The sequence below is a fragment of the Leptonychotes weddellii genome, chromosome 2, assembly GCF_054177405.1.
Source record: "Leptonychotes weddellii isolate Sample4059 chromosome 2, ASM5417740v2, whole genome shotgun sequence".
NCBI lineage: Eukaryota > Metazoa > Chordata > Mammalia > Carnivora > Phocidae > Leptonychotes > Leptonychotes weddellii.
In genome coordinates this window covers 174,115,697-174,135,680 of record NC_138370.1, presented here as the reverse complement: position 1 = coordinate 174,135,680, position 19,984 = coordinate 174,115,697, and the positions used below count along the sequence as shown (strand labels likewise).

General features: G+C 54.4%; 1 protein-coding gene across 1 annotated transcript in view; it reads left to right on the top strand.

Moving 5' to 3' along the window:
* Positions 1 to 19,984, top strand: part of JAKMIP1 (janus kinase and microtubule interacting protein 1) — a 122,533-nt gene that overhangs the window by 53,507 nt on the left and 49,042 nt on the right. The window contains exons 2-3 of the mRNA XM_081813178.1: positions 6,719 to 6,984; positions 11,937 to 12,431. Coding sequence (XP_081669304.1) covers positions 6,856 to 6,984; positions 11,937 to 12,431 — 624 coding nt within the window. The 5' untranslated portion in view covers positions 6,719 to 6,855. The remainder of the gene's footprint in view (positions 1 to 6,718; positions 6,985 to 11,936; positions 12,432 to 19,984) is intronic.

Below are 19,984 nucleotides of genomic sequence, written 5' to 3'. Positions count from 1 at the left end.
CTTCTCAGGGACTGGGAGTCCTGCATCCTGCGGCTAATGGGGTCTTCGTGTGTGTGATTTGTTCATCACACTGTGAAAGGCCCATTTCTGGGACACTTCATGGCCTTCCAAGTACCGTCACACCCACTGTCCCATTTGGTCCTCACCGACGTGCAGCGAGGGTGCCACACTGACGCGGCCCTGGCAGGCGGGGCGGGCCACCGATTCCCCTGCCAGCCAGGGCCTGCAGTCTCTGCCCTGTCACCCTCGGGCACAGCGCATGCCCCTTTGTCTCCCCCACTTACCCCCTTTCCTTCCAGAACAGCCAGCTTCTCAGCAAACCTAGCTGTGTGGCTTTCTGGTGTGTGTGTGTGTGTCTCGGAGGCTCAATTTCTTCATCTCTAAATCAGGAGGACAGCCGCGGCCCTGCCTCCCCACAGGAAGGCTCTGTGGCTCGGCTGGGGTGAGGTGGGCCAAGGTGGGCAGCCAGTGGCCGAGTCGGAGGGGCTCGCCTGCCCGTGTGGGGCCAGAGCCCTCTGAGCCTGGCTCCCCCCGATGGAGAATGGGAATGGGGGTCCCGTGCAGCCCCCCTGCTCCCAGCCTGCATCCCTGTGCTGCCCCAGTTTGACGTGGCAATCCCAAGGCAGCCAGGCTTTCCATCACTGGAGACTCCCTGCAGGCCTCACGAGATGCCCGGGACCCCTCTGTGGGAATTGTGCTCCGTGGGCTGGAGAGACCTGCCTGCACAACCCAGAAACACTTCTCCTGCACATCTGGGGTTTTCCCGTCCTGGTCAAAGCTGCTGGGCTAGTGGGTGTGTGCGTGTGTGGTGTATGTATGTGTGGGGTGTGTGTGTGTGTGTGCACGCACGTGTGTGTGGTATGTAGTGTGTGTGCATGTGTATGTGGTATATATGTGGTGTGTGCAAATGTGTGTGTAGTGTGTATGGTGTGTAGTATGTGTGTATGTGTAGTGTGTAGTGTGTATATGTGTGTAGTTTTGGTGTGGTGTGTAGTGTGTGTAGTGTGTGCGTGGTGTGTAGTGTGTGTACATATGTGTGTTTATTTTTTTTTTTTTAAAGATTTTATTTATTTATTTGACAGAGAGAGACACAGCGAGAGAGGGAACACAAGCAGGGGGAGTGGGAGAGGGAGAAGCAGGCTTCCCGCGGAGCAGGGAGCCCGATGCGGGGCTCCATCCCAGGACCCTGGGATCATGACCTGAGCCGAAGGCAGACGCTTAACGGCTGAGCCACCCAGGCGCCCCCATATGTGTGTTTAGTGTGTGTGTTGTGTGTGCAGTGTGTGTGGTGTATATATGTGTGTTGTGTATAGTGTGGGTGTACTGTGTATATGTATGTGGTGTGTACTGTGTGTGTTGTGTAGCGTGTGTAGTGTGTGTGTGGCATGTAGCGAGTGTGTAGTGTGTGTAGCGTGTGTGTGGTGTGTAGCGTGTGTGTAGCGTGCAGGGGGGGCGTGTGTGTGTAGCGCGGGTGGGTGGGTGTGGTGTGTGTAGTGTGTGTGGTGTGTAGCGTGTGTAGCGTGTGTGTGGTGTGTAGCACGTGTGTAGTGTGTGTGTGGTGTGTAGTGCGTGTGTAGCGCGTGTGTGGTGTGTAGTGCGTGTGTAGCGTGTGTGTAGCGCATGTGTGGTATGTAGCGTGTGTGTGGTGTGTAGCGCGTGTAGCATGTGTGTGGTGTGTAGCGTGTGTGTGGTGTGTAGCACGTGTGGTGTGTAGCGCGTGTGTAGCGCGTGTGTGGTGTGTAGCGTGTGTGTAGCGTGCGGGGGTCGTGTGTGTGTAGCGCGGGTGGGTGGGTGTGGTGTGTGTAGTGTGTGTGGTGTGTAGCGTGTGTGTGTGTGTGTGTGTGTGGCGCGCGTCTCCGGTAGCCCGGCCGCCGGCCCCGGACTCTGCAGAGCGCCTGCCGGAAGCCGCACACCTTCATCTCCCGCCCTGGCCGCCGCGGTGGAGGCCGGGAGGCGGGGTCCGGGTCGGGGGGCGGCGGGGGGCTGGGGAGGGCCGCCGCTGCCCCGTCACCTCACAGAGCGGGAGAGACCCTCTGTCTCTGAGGGCACGCACCGCAGTCACGGGGCGCCATGTGACCCCCCAATCACGTTGGCCCTTACAGGGCGGCCACCTGAGGTGGGGCACATGGGCGTGGGGGGCGTGGGGGGCGGGTGCGGGTCCCGCTCGGCGGCCGCCCTCCCCGCCGCACCCGGGCTCTCAGGGGCTCGCCGGGCCGCAGGAGGAACAACCTGGGCCCCAGGAGGAAGTCTAGGGCGCGGCCCCGTGGCGCCCCGGTCGCAGCTGGGAGAGTGCCCCAGCGGCCCGAGTCCCCAGCTGGCCGGAGCGGGCGGCCCCGTCTGCAGGGAGGGGCTGGGCGCCTGGGGCTGTGCCGGCCCCTGGGATGGCAGGGTCCTAAGAAGCAAGGGGAGGGGGACCCCAGCTGCTGTGATGAGTGACAGCATCTGCTGGACGGGGGGAGCCGGCGCCGGACCCGTGGCGGCCTCCTGGCGTGCTGGCCGCTCCAGGGCCTCTGAAGCCCCAGGTAAGCTCCGCTGACCACCTGCTGAGGGGAGGGGAGCCTCCGGGTCTCCTCTCCCCTCTGGGCTGCCGCTCCCTCTGTGACCCCAGGCAGGCAGGTAAGCCCCTGACCTGTGTGGGCCTCAGTTTCCCCATCTGTAAATGGAGTCTCTCTCCTGTGACCATCCCCGCCCGTGAGTTTGACTTAAGCCCCGCATCTCAACATTTACTGAGGCCCTGGCCTGGCAAATGCTGAGAGTGAGTGTTGGTGTTAGCTCGTTGCAGGCTTGGTGTTTGCTCCCTGGAATTTATTCATCCTGGAAACACAGAGCTTAGAGTTTGGGCGGAGCACGGGGAGAGGCCCTACAAAGACGGAAGTCAAGATCCCGCCCTCAGAGGGGCTGACAGACCCCTCAGCCACCCTGGCAGCTCAGAGGAGGTGCCCGACCATGGGCTCATTGGGGGAGGCTTCCTGGAGGAGGCAAGAACTGGGCCGTCTGTCCCCAGGCATGGCCCCCCTTCTGGGTGTCTGGCCTGTCCCGCTGCTGTCTGTCTCTGCCCTTTGGCCCTTCTGCTTCTTGGGGCCTTGAAAGTCGGGCTGGGAGACTAGGGGGCTTGGGGTCCAGCTGGCCAGGGGGGTCTGAGAACAACTGGAGTCTGGGACTGGCCCTGAGACTTCACCGGCCACTGTTCTCGTGGTCCCCCAGATGCTTCTGGTGTGCTGTCTCCCCATGGGCTGGGTCTCCTCTCCCCCCCTCCCCTGGGCTTGCTGTCCCAGGGCCTCCCTGAGGAATAGACCCATTTCACTGCCTGCATCCCGTGTGCTGTGCCGCCTCGGGCGGGCGCTTGACCTCCCTGAGGCCCAGATGCCTCATCTGCTGCCCCTTCCTCCCTGGCATCTTCAGTGTCCTCGGGAGGGGCTGCTGGGGAAGGAAATGGGCCTTCAGGTTGTACTAGGGCCACTGAGAAGCTGGGACAGCGTGACACCAGATGGGCCACACCTTGACGTGGCCCCTTCCAATGGTGCCTAGTCTTAGCACCTGTTATCCTAACCTTCATGGAGGTTACTGGGAGGCTGGCCTTGCTCCTCCTAATAAATTCGGCTTCGTTTTGTTTGGTGAGTATCTTCACTGGGCTGAGCATAGATATGGATGCCAGCAATCCCCACACATCCCTGTGAGGTCAGTGCCATGGATCCCATTAAACAGATGGGAATACCAAGGTGGAGAGAAGTTCCGTGACTCTTCGAGAACCATCCAGTCAGCAAAGCATGAGCTGAGAGGACACACTTGACTGTGAAGGAGAGCCCTTTGCTTGGGGACAGCACTTTTCTGGCCCTACAGAACGGCCAGCTCTGTCCCAGGGGGTGTGGCCCGTGTCCTCTCTTCTCGGGTGACCTTTCCCTTGCAGGCAGCCCTTAGAGACTCAGGCGGAGCTGCAGCTGCGTCCGGCTGTGCCTGGAGAGTCGGTCAGCCTCCAGACCAGGCTGTCGAGGCACTGGGGACAGGGCCCACGTGCTTTTCCTTCAGCTTCTTTCTTGTCTCTTTCCCAGCTAGACCCAGATGGTTTTCTGAAACTTGCTTGAGTTCCTTTGGAGAAATGGCATCATTTTTTTTTTTTTTTTCCTGTAAAGCAGGAATAGAAATAGAAAATCTGATTTATCAGGAAGAGTGTAAAGAAGAAGATAAACATCACCTGTCACTTGGGCTGTCACGGCTAACATTTGGGAGGCCTGGCTGTCTGGTCCTCACTGCTGTGTCCCCAGGTCCTGGCGCCCAACAGATACTCAAAAAATATTTGTGACCAAATGGAAACAGTGAATGAGTATTTCTGAAAACTGAGATCGGAAATTGTATTTGTTCTTTGGCTCTGTGACATTCACCTTCCTCCTTTGGTGTCATTTACTTAACCGTCCCTTTGGCTGAGCATTGGGTTGCTGGGAAGAACACCTGTGTGTACAGAGAGGCCATATCTCTGGTGAGTCCTTACAGTGCGTTCCTAGAGGTGGTGTCGCTGGGCCACGGGATGGAATCAAGGGGAGAGAAGCCTCCCCCGTTCTGGGGGCTGGATCTGAAGAGTGCTTCCTGCTCTCTCTTTGGGGCGGGGCGCCTTCTGCGTGCTGCCGTGCTGGTTAAGGGCAGGCAGGTCAGAGCAGCGAGGAATGAATTATGGATTATGCTCTCATAAGTCACATCAGAGCAAATGGAGTTCATACTTGCCTGCAGACACAATGTACCTTTCTGGAATCAGTCAGTGGGGATGCTGATCTCCCCTGAATAATCCCGCGTGGCGTGTTGAGAAACGCCGCTCCCTCCTGTTCGAGAGGGGTATCACTGGCTTCCACCTCTGCCTTCCCAATCGGCTGGTTTGCACAAACATCCCAGTGCCCCCAGGCACGCTGGACCTCAGCTCACAGACATCGAGGGTCTGCCGCTTGCCGGAAGTGCCGGCGTCCGTGAGACCCCACCCAGCTCCTGTCCGCCTGCCTGTCTCCCGACTCCCACCCCACAAAGCAGCTCCTGCTGAGGCCACTGACTCCCTATTCCTGAATCTGGTGGCCAGTTTCCCATCCTCATCCTCATCTTGACCACTTCCTAAAACCCCTTCTTCCCTGAGCCTCCCTGGTCCTCCTGTCTCCAGGCTGCTCATGTCCGATCTTCTTTGCTGATTGCATGTCTTCTGTTCCACTCCAAAGCCTGGCATTCACCCATGCTGGAATGTTCTCTTCTTACTGTGCATTCTCTCCCAAGGCGATCTAATCTCATGGCCACCACTGAATCACTCTGTGGCCTTAGGTAGCTTACTAAACCTCTCTGTGCCTGGGTTTTTTTCTCATCTCTAAGATGGGCCTAATATCTGTACCTATCTCTCCAGGTGCTGTGAGGACTATATGCTCCCCAGCTCCTAACACAGGGCTTGACACATAATAAGTACTTCATTCATTCATTCATTCATTCAACAAATGCTTCTGGCGGGCCTCCTGCATGCTGAGCTCTGAGTCCAGGCACAGAGGATGCAGCAAGAATAAAACCGACCCGGCCCTGCTTGCTTGGAGCTCGCTGCGTGGTGTAGCATGGTTTGTCATGTGGAAAGAGCAAGAAGGCAGAGCAGGGGGCCTGGGCGACCAGAGATGTGCTGTCAGGGGCGGGGCAGCATGGCGTCCGGCTGGCCCAGGGCTCGGGGTTTGGAGTCTGGGTTCGGACTCACCACGTCCGGTCCGGCTGTGGAGCTTGACTGGGTCAACGCTGTTGCCTCGTCTTGGCTGTGTGACTCTTGCCTGCACTCAGCCTCTCTGTGCCTCAGTCCCTCATCTGCGACGCTGGGCACCGTCACCTACCTCACAGGGCAGTTGTGCAGATTAACAAAAGGTGGTCTAGGTGTCGCACCCAGGATGCCGCGGTACTAGCCGTCACTCCAGGCCTTGTTTTAAGGGCTTGGGCTTTGCCACCATGTGGGCTGTGAGGGCAGCCCTACCAAATTGAGGGCCTAGGCCTCCCCAGGAGGAATGTGAGTGCTGGTGGGGCTGTTAGCTCATCACGACGCCCCTGTCAACTGGGCAGCAGCTCGGGCCTGGCCAGGCAGGCACAGGGGCCTGGAGGGACTGCAGGCGCTTCCGGTGGGTGCGAGCTAGCGGCTCAGTGTGACCAGTGCTGTGCTAGTCTGGGGGTTGGGGACAGGGAGCCATTTTTCAGCGTGCGATCCTCAGATCCTACTCCAGAGTCACGTGGGAGTGTGGATGGAGCATCCAGATTCCTCGGTCCCACCATGCACCTCGTGCTCTGAGCTCAGGGCTCCGCAGGGACCCACGTTTTGAAACAAGCACCCTTGGTAACTGGGGCTCACTGATGGCTGCAGCTGGTGGTTTACAGGTTGCTTGGGGGTGGTGGTGTGATCCCCTCTCGAGAAGGACAGAGGTGCACCAGAACTGCTCAAAGTGTGGTCGCCCAGGAGCATCACCTGGGTGCTCGTGAGAAATGCAAATCAGATTCTCTGGGGTGGGCGCAGGGCTCTCCACCTCAACAGGCTTCCAAGAGATTGTGTGGCATCCAGTGTGAGAAGTGCTAGGTCAGTGTTGTGAATGGCGGGGCCTCCGTGGGATGAGCAGGTGCATGGCCCAGGCAGGGAGGCCTCAGCCAGCGCTGGCTGCCGTTGTGTTTGAGTGCTCAGGCCAGGACGCCAGCCTCTCTGTCTCTCTGCTAACCCGGCCTCCCTCCTCCCCAGAGTCCCAAGTGATGGTGGTTTACGCGGAGGACGAGCAGAGCCCTGCACACCTGGTTAGCACGGTGGAGCCCGTAGCGGCACCTGCTGGCCGGTGGGTGTGAACCGAGGGATCTCAGTGTCTCAAGCCAAGAGGAAGCATGTCTAAGAAGAGCCGGAACAAGGGCGAGAGGCCCGAGATGGAGGCTGACGCCGTGCAAACGGCTAACGAGGAGCTGCGGGCCAAGCTGACGAGCATTCAGATCGAGTTCCAGCAGGAAAAGAGCAAGGTGGGAGGGGTGCGGGCCCCCTCGCTCCACGGAGGAGGGGGCGCTGCGAGTTCCCTGGTGGGGGTCTTCCCAGGCTGGGGCTGGGGGTGGGCACTCAACCTCTGAGCCTCAGCTTGCCCCTTGGTGAAATGGGTATACCATCAGTGGTGGTACCACGTGGGTTCCAATCTTGGCCCCCCCTTGGACCAGCTCCATCACTGTCCATGCCATAACCCCCTCACCTGCAAGATGGGGTCATAACCGCCCCCCCCACCCCCGATGGACCTGTGGGTCGGAGTTAGGAGGCGAGGGTACTAAAGAGCTTCCAGCAGAGTCTGGGTCTGGGATGGGGCCGTTGAGCTCTCGTGGGGCAAGAACGAGCTTTGGGGCTGGTCAGTACGGTACCAGGTTGGGTGCCAGGCAGACGGTAGGCATCCAGGTCGAGTGCAGCCGTGACGGGCAGCCTGGCACCGTGGAGGAATAATAACCAGTCAGTTCGAAGTCCTAAAGATCCGGTGTCATGGATTCCAAACACAGCCCATCGGTGTTGTCGCTTGGGTGGTTTGAAGGCCAAGCAGGATGGGGCTCTGTGGTGTCTATGGGCGAAGAGAGGGGGAGGGAGCTTGCTCCCGGGCAGCCTGAGTGGCCGAGGGTCTGGCCTGTTCTGGGCAGGGTGGGGGAGGTTATACCCAGGCCCTGAGGTGGTGTGCCTTCCAGCCCTGCCCGCAGCACCGGGAGCCCTGGGAGGGACTGCTGGGGATTTGCCGTAGGTGTCCCGTCTTGTGGAGCGCACTGGGACTGGGCAGCAGCAGGGGGCCAGATGGGGTCCAGCTCCCAGGTGGGGAGGGGCTGGGGCCTGGGCCCTGACTCAGTCCCCTGCTCAGGACAGCGCCATGGAGAGCAGAGGTAGAGGCCAGGACCTGGAGGGGAGGAAGGCTGGGCTCCTGGAGCTTAGGGACAGATGTGCCCCCTCCCATCCCCAGACACTCAGGGCCCCACGCCTGGGGCGGTCACCCTCTGCCAACCTGTCCACGCTTTGTGCAGCTCAGGAGGGATTCACCTGCTGGGATCCCTTGGGGCTGGCAAGTCCCACCCCGAAGGAGCAACAGCAGCTGAGGCCACCGGGAAGCAAAGGTCGTTCCGCCAGGGCTCCATCCCACCGCCACCACCTAACTCACCTTGAGGTCTCGGGGCAAGCCATGTGACCACCCATGCCTCAATTTTCCCCTTTGTTACATGGGGTCCTCTGATGTGCCTGCCTCCCTGAGTCGTTTGAAGAATGGGACAGTCACACACGTGTGTTGCCTGTCACACACAGTCACCCGGCACTTGGCTGTGACATTTATTACATGTCTACTATGCAGGTCACACCAGGTGCCTTCGACGGCCTCCTGACCTTGGCAGTGACCTGTGAGGTCGGGGGGGCTTTCTCCAGTTGATAGGTGAGCAAACTGAGGGTCAGAGAGGAGAGGTGACTTGCGTAGGTCAACTAGCTCGCTGGGGCCACCATCACAAAGCACCACAGACTTGGTGGCTTAAACAACAAGAAATTTATTCTGGAGGTTGGAAGTGGTAGATGAAGGTGTGGGCAGGTTGGTTTCCCCTGGGGTACCTCCCTCCTGGGCATGGAGATGGTCATCTTCTCCCCCGTGTCCTCACAGACACATGTGTCTGTGTCCTGATCTCTTCTTTTAAGGACACCGGTAATAATGGACCAGGGCCCACGCAGATGACCTTATTTGACTTAATTACATCTTTTCAGATTTTATCTCCAAATACAGTCACATTCTGTGGTCGGGCGGGTTGGGACCTCCATTGGGAATTTGGGGGACACACCTCCACCCATAACAGCAGGTCTCAGCACAAGTGTAGGTGGTGGCACTGGGTTGGGATGCAGGCCTGCGGGGACTATGTCCCCGGGTCACCAGGCCGCCTCCCTGCGGGGCACGCCCTGGCTGCCTGATTTCTCAGCCCAGCCACCCCCACGGCCCCTCGGGAGGGCTTTCCCCGTGTCGCTGCTCAGGGAACTTCTGTTCTCAGAGCAGTCGGCAATGTGCTTAAGGGCTGATAGGAAAAACAGAAATAGAAAACTTACAGTTGCATTTAAATGATATTTTTATATGATCTTATAAAATTATTATTGATGCTGCAGTTAAAGTGTTGTCGTTTTTCCAGAGGATCCTGTTGAACACCGTAGGACGAGGGGAAGTGCTAACTGTATCTGTTGATTCATTCATTCAGCAAACCCCTGTGTCATCGCTCCGTGTTGCACGGGAAATATTAGGACATGGCGTAGGGGCAAGAGAGCCCAGGAAGGCTTCACAGAGGCCGTTTGGAGCCGGCTCCTCAGGCTTTTGCTGGCTAGTGAGCCAGGGAACGGTGCTCACACGGTCCCAAGCATCCAGCAACACCCATGAGTCCCTGACTTGCCGAGGCCCGGGTCTGGGGTGGGCAGGGGCAGAGCTGGGGCGTTACTGGTTGGGAGGTGGCTGCCACAATCAGGGTGGTGGCAGGGAGTGGGAGAAGTGGCCAGGCCTGGAAACGGGGAGCCAGCACTGACAGATGGGACAAGGAGTGGGGTGGCAGGGGGGAGGGGAGGCTGACTTCCCTGTTCCAGCCAGAGCGGCAGGTGTCGCTGGCTCAGAGGCTTCCCCGTGCCAGCCACCCTCCCCACCTCCCCCAGGGTGCGGTCCCTCCCAGTCAGTTTGCTCTTGCCTCATCTGGAGCCAAGGGCTGAGGAGCAGCGGGTATGGGCCCCTCCCTCCCGCTGTGCCTCTGGACTTGGGGAATAGCTTGGAGGCGTCTGGCAGGTGAAGTGCCAGCTGCTTTTTAGACTTGCTTAGATCGATGGAGTAAGGAGCAGGTGCTCTGTAGACAGCGGGCCAACCCAGCCTTGCTCTGCTGGACTCGGGTCGTGGCCCCTGGGCTCGGCCCTCGGCTCCTCAGGGCAGAGCCGGTGGGACCCAGCGGGGCTTTTTCCCTTGACCCCGTTTTCTGTCGGCATCCCTGCCTTACACACTGGTGTGGCCTGGCCCGTCTCAGCAGGCCCGCCCTGCTCCCCTCCACATTCTTTCCTCCTTGTCCACCTGTGAGCAAACTTCCCTTTATCCACTCATCTGCCTTTGGCTTTCCTCTGCCCGAGTCCTCATGGGCAGCTGCTGATGTCCTGTTTCAGAGTATATAGTCAGGGTTCTTCAGAGATGCACGGAACCACACCAACCAGTGTGTGTGTGTGTGTGTGTGTGTGTGTGTGTGTGTGTGTGTGTATGGATGGGGAGGGAGAGGGAGACAGATATTTTTTTAAGAAGTTGGCTCACATGATTATGGAGGCTGACAAGTCTGAACTTTGCAGAGCAGGCAGCTGGAGATTTCAGCAAGAGTTGATGTAGTCATGAGTCTGAAGCAGTCTGGAGGCTGAATTCCTTTCTCATCTGGGAGCTCAGCCTTTTCTCTTGAGGCCATCAACAGATTGGGTGAGGCCCAGCCTCGTTATGAAGGGTCAGCTCCTTTACTCAAGGTCTGCTGACTTAAATGTGAATCACATCTTAAAAGAAATACCTTCATGGCAACATCTACATTGGTGTTTGGCCAAATGACCTGATCCCGTGGCCCTGCCAAGTTGACCTGTGACACTAACCGTCTTGAGGCTCAGTATCCCACATCAGTGCAGGCTGGGGGTGCGGCCAGTCCCCTCCTTCTGACTCAGGTCCTTGCCAGCAATAACCAGGGAAATCAGAAGAGTGTGGCCTACCAGAAAGGACAATGCCAGAAGCATTTAGTCCCTTGCCGGGGCAATCATGTTCAGTATTTAAATTTCTGGTTCCTTGGCATTCAATCCATTAGGGAAAGACTCCTACTTCCAGCCCTGGGAGAGGTAGACCCAGGACTGACGGGGTCCCCCATTTTATTTCTGTGGTTGAGAGTATTCGACACAAGGAGATGCTGATCTTGTGTCTTCGCCTGCGCTGGTTTTGCTTCTTTCTCTGCTGTTGTGAGTGAGGGTTGATCAACACCCAGGCACATTGTAAAACTCCTCACCCGAAATTAACTTCAACATGTCTGGGGAAACTTGCTGCCTCCCACGGAAGCAGCTTGTCCTCAGTGAAACATAGTTGGTTTCTGTTCTTTGGAGACCGGTGTGACTTAGAAAGCGAATGGATTGGCAAGGGTTCCTGCCGAGTGTGTGTTTTGTGTGATCCTTGAAAAGGTTGAATAAAGCATTTTGGAGTGTTTTAAGAAAATACTCCCTTGGCGCGTTTTACAAGCAATGTTTTAAGTTTTGCTGATTGGATAAATACACTCAGGCGGGGTTGGCTGCCTGGTATCTGCGGAGCCAGGCTCTGGGGCCAGGTGCCTGAGGGTGAGCCTGGCTCTGTCCCCTGCTGGCTCCTCCCTGCGGGCAGGTCACCACGGCTATTTTCCAGCAAAACAGGTACCTCCCTCCTGAGGCTCCTAGGAGTTAAAGTGGGGGAACTGTGGGAGCCCCCAGCTCAGTAAGGATGGTTGCTCCCTGTCTGCCCCTCTCTGCCTCCATCTTCTCATCCTCCATAAGTCCCCAGTCCAGTGCATAGGCCCTGGAAAGGTATTTCTGGAGTAAAATATGTTCCTCTTTGGTGAGAGATGATCTCTGCCTGTGTGTCTTGTGTTTTGTGACAGATAAATTGTGCTCTCTTGTGAATCTCCAAATTGGAAGAGATGTCAAAGGCTTGACTGTCCTTTCCAGCATCTTCGGATGTTTTTTCACCTCTAGAGAAATTCGCAAGAAAATAGTAGGAAATATAGTAGGAAGGAAAAGAGGTGGGGTTGATGAAGGTCAGGACTGTGGGGGTGGCACGAGGGGGAATTGGGGTGCAGGGACCTGGGGAGGGTCACAGAGGCCCTTGTGCACAAAGTGGCATGGGGAGGTGGCGGCTGGGTCTGGCTGGCTCCCCCAGCTCTGACCCTGACCACCTCTCCCGGGGCTCCGGCCGCAGGTGGGCAAACTGCGCGAGCGGCTGCAGGAGGCCAAGCTGGAGCGGGAGCAGGAACAGCGGCGGCACACGGCCTACATCTCGGAGCTCAGGGCCAAGCTGCACGAGGAGAAGACCAAGGAGCTGCAGGCGCTGCGCGAGGTGCTCATCCGGCAGCACGAGCAGGAGGCGGCGCGCACGGCCAAGATCAAGGAGGGCGAGCTGCAGCGGCTGCAGGCCACGCTGAATGTGCTGCGGGACGGCGCGGCCGACAAGGTCAAGACGGCGCTGCTGGCCGAGGCACGAGAGGAGGCGCGCAGGACCTTTGATGGTGAGCGCCTGCGGCTGCAGCAGGAAATCCTGGAGCTCAAGGCTGCACGCAAGCAGGCGGAGGAGGCGCTCAGCAACTGCATGCAGGCCGACAAGACCAAGGCGGCGGACCTGCGCGCTGCCTACCAGGCACACCAGGACGAGGTGCACCGCATCAAGCGCGAATGCGAGCGTGACATCCGCAGGCTGGTACGTGCTGCCTGCACCCCTTCCCAGCTGGCATGCATGCACCCTTTTCTTCCCGCCCACGTGCATCCTTTCCTTCATGCATTCTTTCCTCTCCTCTTGCATGCATCCTTTCCTCCCCACAGGTGTGCAGTAAACGCAAGAGTTTTGAGGACCCACGGCGCAACAGACATGGTTCTAGGCATGGGGCTTCTAGCAAAGCCCCTGCCTGTCCTAGTGATGGTAAAGAGGCTTTGGGCAGTTAGAACTCTTCTTGCTAGGTGTGGGATCCTTGGTATTTCATGGAACAGCTCAGAAGCACAAGTTTCTCACCTGTAAAATGAGGTTAATAGAAGAAAGGACTGTGGAAGCTTATTGAAGTGCTGGGCATTTATTTATTCATTTCATTAATAAACCGGAGCACATTTATACATCCAGGTAAGATGAATACATAGGAATAGGCCAGCCATTCTGTTGCAACAACTGGGGAAAACCATAAATTGCAAATAATCGTGTTTTTAAAGACTGGAGGACTGTGGAATTTCTGAGATCTAGAAGAGCTACAATTTCAAAGGGAGGAGAGAGAGCCTGCCCAAGTGAGCTGACAGTTACCAGCCACTTTCTTCCCTGGGGGGCATTTGCTCATCCTGGGTGTGGGCTGGGGATTGGGCTTCCCCCAGCAAAGAGACTCCACCACGGTTGAGAGAGGTGAGCAGGGCTTTTTGCCATCTCTCAGGGTCAACATGAAAGATAGGAAACTAGAGGATCCCACACATGGGGCCGGTTTGCATCCTAAAATATTCACTGAGTTCTGCGGTGATGTGGGAGGCCAGTGAGGCTGGGCAGAAAGGCAGAGTGAAATCTCCCAGAGCCATACCATACTTAGGAAACAAAGCTGGCCAGATGGAGGGGCTGCAACAGGCACCCCACAAGTCTGCCCTTCGGGACAACTGTCGGACTTGGAACCTGTGCGCTGCAGAAGGTTGAAAAGGCAAGTAAGCTAAGCTTCTCAGACTAGAGTCAACGACAGCAACAGTAGTGATATTTATAAGAGGTGCATCTTGATTATGAGGACACGGTTAGACTGAAAACTGTAAGGATGAAAATAGGTACAATATCCAAACACTAAGCAAAAGAAAGCTGGTCTGACTTTATTCATGTCAAAGATCTTAAGGCAAGGAGTAAACTAAGAAAAGTAGGGACAATTCTTAATAATAAAGGGGTCAATTCTTAATAGCACTTAATAACAAAACTTCAAAACGTGCAAAAGAGAAACATCAAAATTAAAGGAGAAACAAATCCACAGTTATAGTTGGAAAATAGCACTCTGTCTCAGCAAGTGATAGAACACAGAGGTAATAGATGAACAAAGATACGTAAGATTTAAACAGTACGGTGAACTGACCAGAGCTACAATGACAGAATACAGTATTTTAGCAGCTGCAGATATGATTCTTTTCAAGGGGACATACACACTTTCTTTCAAAAATTGTGTTCTTTAGAATAAAACAGATTTTAGACAAAAAGGAAAAACAATGAAAATCAAACTTCCAAGCTTCCATCTCGAGAAGAAAGAAAAAGAACAGCAAATTAATCTCTGAGAAAGCAGAATGAAGGACCTTAAAGAGCAGGAATCACTGAAGTAAATCAGTAAAGAAAATCAACACATCAAAAGTTGATTAGAATAGGTCAACTGATAAGCTCTGAGGAACACGGATGAAGGGACAAAGAGACAAATCCCCAGTATACAGACCGTAAAAGGGGCACTACCACAGCCCCTACAGAAATTAAAGAGACAGTACGTGTACTTTGTGAACAGCGTATCTAATTGGAAACTTGGATGAAGTGGGCAGATCCCTTGAACAAGTACAACTTAACCAAACTGACACTATAAGAAATAGAAAATGTGAGTAGTCCTGTGGCTGTTCAAATTAAATCTGTAATTAATAGTTTTCCCACAATGAAAAGCCCAATCCCAGAGGCTTCACAAGTAAATTCTTCTAAGTATTTAAGGAAGAAATAAAACTAATTACACACAGACTCTTCCAGAAAAGAGAAATTGGGAACATATTCTAATTCATTTTATTTTATTTTATTTTAATTTTAATTTTTATTTTTTTTTAAAGATTTTATTTATTTATTTGAGAGAGAGAGCACATGAGAGGGGGGAGGGTCAGAGGGAGAAGCAGACTCCCTGCCAAGCAGGGAGCCCGATGTGGGACTCGATCCAGGGACTCCAGGATCATGACCTGAGCCGAAGGCAGTCGCTTAACCAACTGAGCCACCCAGGCGCCCTAATTCATTTTATGAAGCCAGCATAACTCTGATCCCAAAACCAATGATACAAAGAAAAGAAAAAATGAAAATTGTCCTTTATAAACATAGACATAAGAGTACTAAATAAAATATTAACAAATAAAATCCAGCGATATGTAGATTAGGGAGGACGTGGAGCAGTGGGAACGCTCAGACGCTGCTGCTGGGGATGTGGCTGTGGGGGTGGGGAGGACGGATGGCTGAGCAGCAGATGATGTTGCTGGGGCACAGGGACTTTGCCCATTCTCCCTGTCGGGTTTCTGTACATAGACTTGTTTGCAGAAAGCAGTTCTTTACCCGCTGTCTCATTTTGTGGACTAGGAAGCCAGTCCAGGGAAAGTGACTTCACAAGCAGAGAGTCCCTGTGCTCTGGCCTGGTCACTCACTCATTGACAGTACCAAGCTCCTCTGTGTGCCCGGTCCTGGCCTGACCTGGATCCCACCATGTCTGTGACAAGCTCTAGCAGTGCAGGTGGCCAGGAAGGCAAGGGGCAGGACACTTCAGTGACAGGCCCTTAGAATGATTTCTGGGGGCAGGAACCTCTTTTTTTTTTTCTTTAAAAAGCTTTGGTCATTGGAGGACATGGTCATTCATTCCCCACCCTCAATACCTGAAAGATTTTGGATTCCAAAGGCTCCAAAGAGTAGGACTGTCACCTTCCTGGGGAGATAGTATCTCAGCATGGGGAATGTGTAAGTAGAGGCTGCGGGAGGGACCTCTGTGGGAGACCCTGTAAAAGACTTAGGGACTAGAGGCAAAATGACCAGATGTCCTTTTGGAGTTCCTGCCCAGCTGTCCAACTCGAGATCAGTCACCCAATTTGTGGCAGAGCGTCAGTATGCATCTAACCAATCCGGCACTGAGAGCAGCAAGAGGAGATGCACTGATTTTAAAATTTCTAGTTTATAGAAAACCTAAGCACATACTGATACTGAGTTCTCAGAAGTAATCTCCAGCTCCTTTTCTCTTCATGTGTGTGTGTGTTGGGGGGGTGGCCATTATCACAACAGGGGAAGGCGAGCAGTTGGAGAAGGTCTGCTCTGGGTGTGAATCCAGTCTTGTTCACTGGGTCAGCCCAATCAAGTCGCTTACCATCTCTGAACCTGTGGCGCCTCATCTACAGAATGGGAGTAATCACATACCTGCCCCAGGGTGATGAGAATAAAGTGAACTCCAGCTTATCATTTCTGTAACAGGAGACTCGTAAACTATGTTCCTCTCTTGCAGGAGAAATTCATATTTAAAGGAAATAAAATGGGGGAAGGAACAAATATTTGCCTAAGGGACTGCTTGCGCTTAATTTAAAATGCACCCAAGGATTTGGTGTCTGTTTCCGTTTCAGCACTAAACAGGAATATCCTCAATTCAGGTGTTCTCGGCGTGTGTGTGGTTTTCCCTTAAAATGGACACTTGAAGAATCGAGGGACAAGAACAAGTGTCCATTTCTCTGTTATCCTGCAGTTTGGAAAATGTCACTCCCCAGGCAGGCCTGTTGCTCATGGCAATGTGTTCAGAAGGTGGCCTGCACTTCATTTCTTTAATCAGCTGGATTGGATTAGAAATGCAGGAAGGCCTTTGGACCCCTGCTTGTACATTTAACATACCTCATAAGAGAAGCAAATAAGAAAAGGCAGTTATGGTCCACACGGGGCAGTGACACCAGTTTCTGGATTCATTTCCTAGACCAGTTAGGCTTTGGCCTGGTTGCACATAACGGACGACCCCCCCCACCCCCCAGTCCACTGGGGCTTAACAGTTGGAAGTTTATTTCTCTCTCATGTACAAAGTCTGGAAAGTGTCGCCACAGGACTCATGAGGGACTCGGGTACCTCCCAGCTTTGGCCTCAGAATGGGCTTTGGGATGTGGCTCTGGTCCTCATGGCCCCTCACCCTTGCTGAGAGCCAGCCATCACATTGTCATCCCAGGTTGGCAATAGGAGGGCAGATGAAGAAGGGCGTGGTCTTCCCTGAAGTTCCATACACTTCCCCTTCCAGCACTTTGGCCAGCACTTACTCAGCCTCACCTAGTTGCAATGGGGACCAGGAAATGTCCTTCTGCTGAGTGCACAGTAGCCCCTAACAAATCCCAGTCTGGCCCTCTGTTAGTCTTCCAGGGCTGCCGTAACAAATTACTGCAAGCTCAGTAGCTTAAAACCAGAATGTATTCTCTCATGGTCGTGGAGGCTGGAAGTCTAAAATCAAGGGGTCAGCAGGACTGTGCTCCCCTCCAGCTTCTGGGGAAGAGTACTTTCTTGCCCCTTCTGGCTTCCGGTGGTGGCTGGGAATCCTTGGTGTTCCTTGGCTTGTGGCCCCGCCATTCCCGGCTGTGCTGCCATGTGGCCTTCTCCTCCCCTGTGTGTCTGTGTCTGGCCCCCTTCTTGCAGGGACACCAGGAGTAGATCCAGGGCTCACCCTAATCTGGAGTGACCTCATCTTCACTTACATCATCATCACATCTGCAGAGACCCCTTTTCCAAATAAGATCACATTCTGACTTTTAGGGTGGACATGAAATTTGGGTGAACACTAGTCACTGACGACAGGGACCAAGGAGGAGAGTGAGAACGGGTGTTGGAGTGGCAGCCTTGGCTTCATTTTTTGTTCCTCGAACTTTGGGGCAAAGTGGGGCTAACAAAGTTACTCTCACACTGGTGGGCATGTTGGGAGCTGGCCAAATAAAGGTTTTCACCAGGACAAATGTCCTGGCGGATGTGGGACTGATGGGACAGCGCAGGCTCTGCAGAGGGGGCCCTCCGTTGGCATCACGGCTCTGCTGCTCACGAGAGCCTGGGCACATTCATCGCACTGGGCCTCAGCTGGCTGTAAGAGGGTGTGAATGCCCTCTACTGTGAGGGTCTTCTGAAGACCCGGAGAGAGCATGTCTCAGTACACACGTAGTACTGATCTCACACTGGCGTATGAGAAGGAAGGAACAGCCATCTCCCAGTTGGTGTGCTTTCCCAAACTCTGTCAGGCTCTTTTGATTGCAAGTGACAGAAATTCCACCTGGAACCAGCCTGAACCGTCATCTGTCAGCCTCTGTAACTGAAGGAATGGGATGAGCTCCGGGCACAGCTCCGGAGGCACTCACGCCCTCCAGGATCCAGGTCTGGCAGGCTCTGCTCGGCCTCCTGCTGCGTCATTCTCAGCCTCTGGGCTCTCACATCGCGCTGTGCCGGACCCCCGTCCTCACACACAAAGTCCAGAGAAAGTCTCCTTTTTGGCTCAATAAGGAGGAACAAAAGGGTCCTAGCTATGTTGTCTCCAGGCTGTTGACTCTGATTGCATCACGAATCCGACCCCAACCAATTACTGTCAGGGGGCGGGGCATGTGGGTGGTGTGAGCCAATCAGGACCTGCCCTGGAAACTGGAATGGCTTCGGTCCCACCCCTCTCCTAAAGCCTATGCTGAGACCAGGAGCTAGGAGAAGGAATGGCTTCACACTTGGGTGTTGCAGGTCGGGGAATCTCAACAGCAGAGATTCATGGCCTCGTCAGGGTCCTGGGGGCAGGGGGTAGGGTGGCTAAGAACTCAGCCTGGGAGTCGACACAGAGTCGACAAATGAAGAGCCTGCCATTGGCTGTGTGAGCTTGGCAAGTCTCCTACCCTTGGGGACCTCCAGACTCTGGCTGGGGAAATAGAACAGCCTAGCAGATGTTGACTCCAGAAACCATTCTGCATTGTCCATTTGTTCCTGGAAGTCATCTCTGCTGGTGGCGACTGTTTTCTAGGAACCTCTCCCGTGGTGGTGGGTGTAAGCCCTCTGCTCATTACCTGGGGTAAGTGGGGAATTGGCACTTTTCTAGGTGCAGTATTTGGGATTCCAGAATTGTCTTGCTTGCCATGCTGTTGCTTTGTGTGGGATGAGCTAGTGTAATGCATGGTGGGGGCTCCGTTTCTGGGCTCCAGTGCAAAGCAAGAAGTGTGTGGCCTGGATGCTGCGGGGGATCCTACATATTAACTTGCACCTCCCCCCCACCCCCCACTGATTCCTGCACTTTATTTTTTTCTGCCGGCAGTAATCACTCTCCAATCTACTGTAGTGTTGACTTATTTATTATGTTTATTGGCTACCTCCCCCTCTAGAATGGAAGCTCTGAGGGCAGGGACTCTGGCCTGTTTTGTTCACAGAGGTTTCCCGGTACCCATTGACGGCACCTGGCTCAGTATTTGTTGCATTAATGAAAGCAGGTGAGTGGTTTACATTAATGAACTACTTTCACATACTTCTTACTGCTTCTGGACTGGCTTCAGTGGTGGGGACAATGTCTTCTGCATCCTTAAGCATTCTTCCCTATAGTCCTGCGGTGCTTCTCCCCATTCAGAGGGGATTTGGTCCAGGCGGGGAGCTCCTGGTGGGTCGCCACCAGGGGGAGCCATGGGCACGTTCTGCAGCTGCTTCAGGAACACACCTGGCAGGCCCTGGGCTGGATCCAGGAGATGGTCACCAGGGGCTGGGAAGTGGGGGAAGGGGAGCACACTTTTTACTCTCCAAGAAAGGTGACTCAGAGAGTTTTCCAGAACTGAAGGACTTTGCTTGAAAACCTCCCAGTATTTTGAGGGTACCAATTACCCCTTCTATTATATTTGATTAGTGTTTAATGGTCTGCTGTTTAAATAAGATAGCCCTATGTTCACCGGGAGCTAACATAGATTAGTGGTGGCAGCCAACATTGATCACAGCTTATAATATGCCAGGATCTGCACTAAAATCTAAATCTCCACAACTGGACAGGATAGGATCTAAAACGGTCTCCCGTGTCCCCACTTTACAGAGGCAGAGGCTGGGTCCGACAGGTGGCCCTGCCTGTGTGTCAGAAGGTCACACAGTGTGTGTCTGGGGGGGTTGGTGCGTTTGAGCCTGCTTTCGTCTGCTCCCCGGGCTATTAACCAGTATTGTCCGCCGTGGCGGTCTGTGTCTGGATTCGAGGTGCATGATTCACAAGGATGAGAGTGCAGATCACAATCCGTTTTAATTCATCACCCCGAGTGTGCTGAGTGGGAAGGGCATTTGTATTCTTCTCCTGTGACTTTCTTTTTTTTTTTTTCCCCTAATTTGGTCTTTTTTTTTATTATTATTATTATGTTGTGTTAGTCACCATACAATACATCATTAGTTTTTGATGTGGTGATCCACGATCCATTGTTTTCATATAACACCCAGGGCTCCATGCAGTACGTGCCCTCCTTAATACCCATTACTGGGCTAACCCATCCCCCCACCCCCTCCCCTCTAAAACCCTGTTTGTTTCTCAGAGT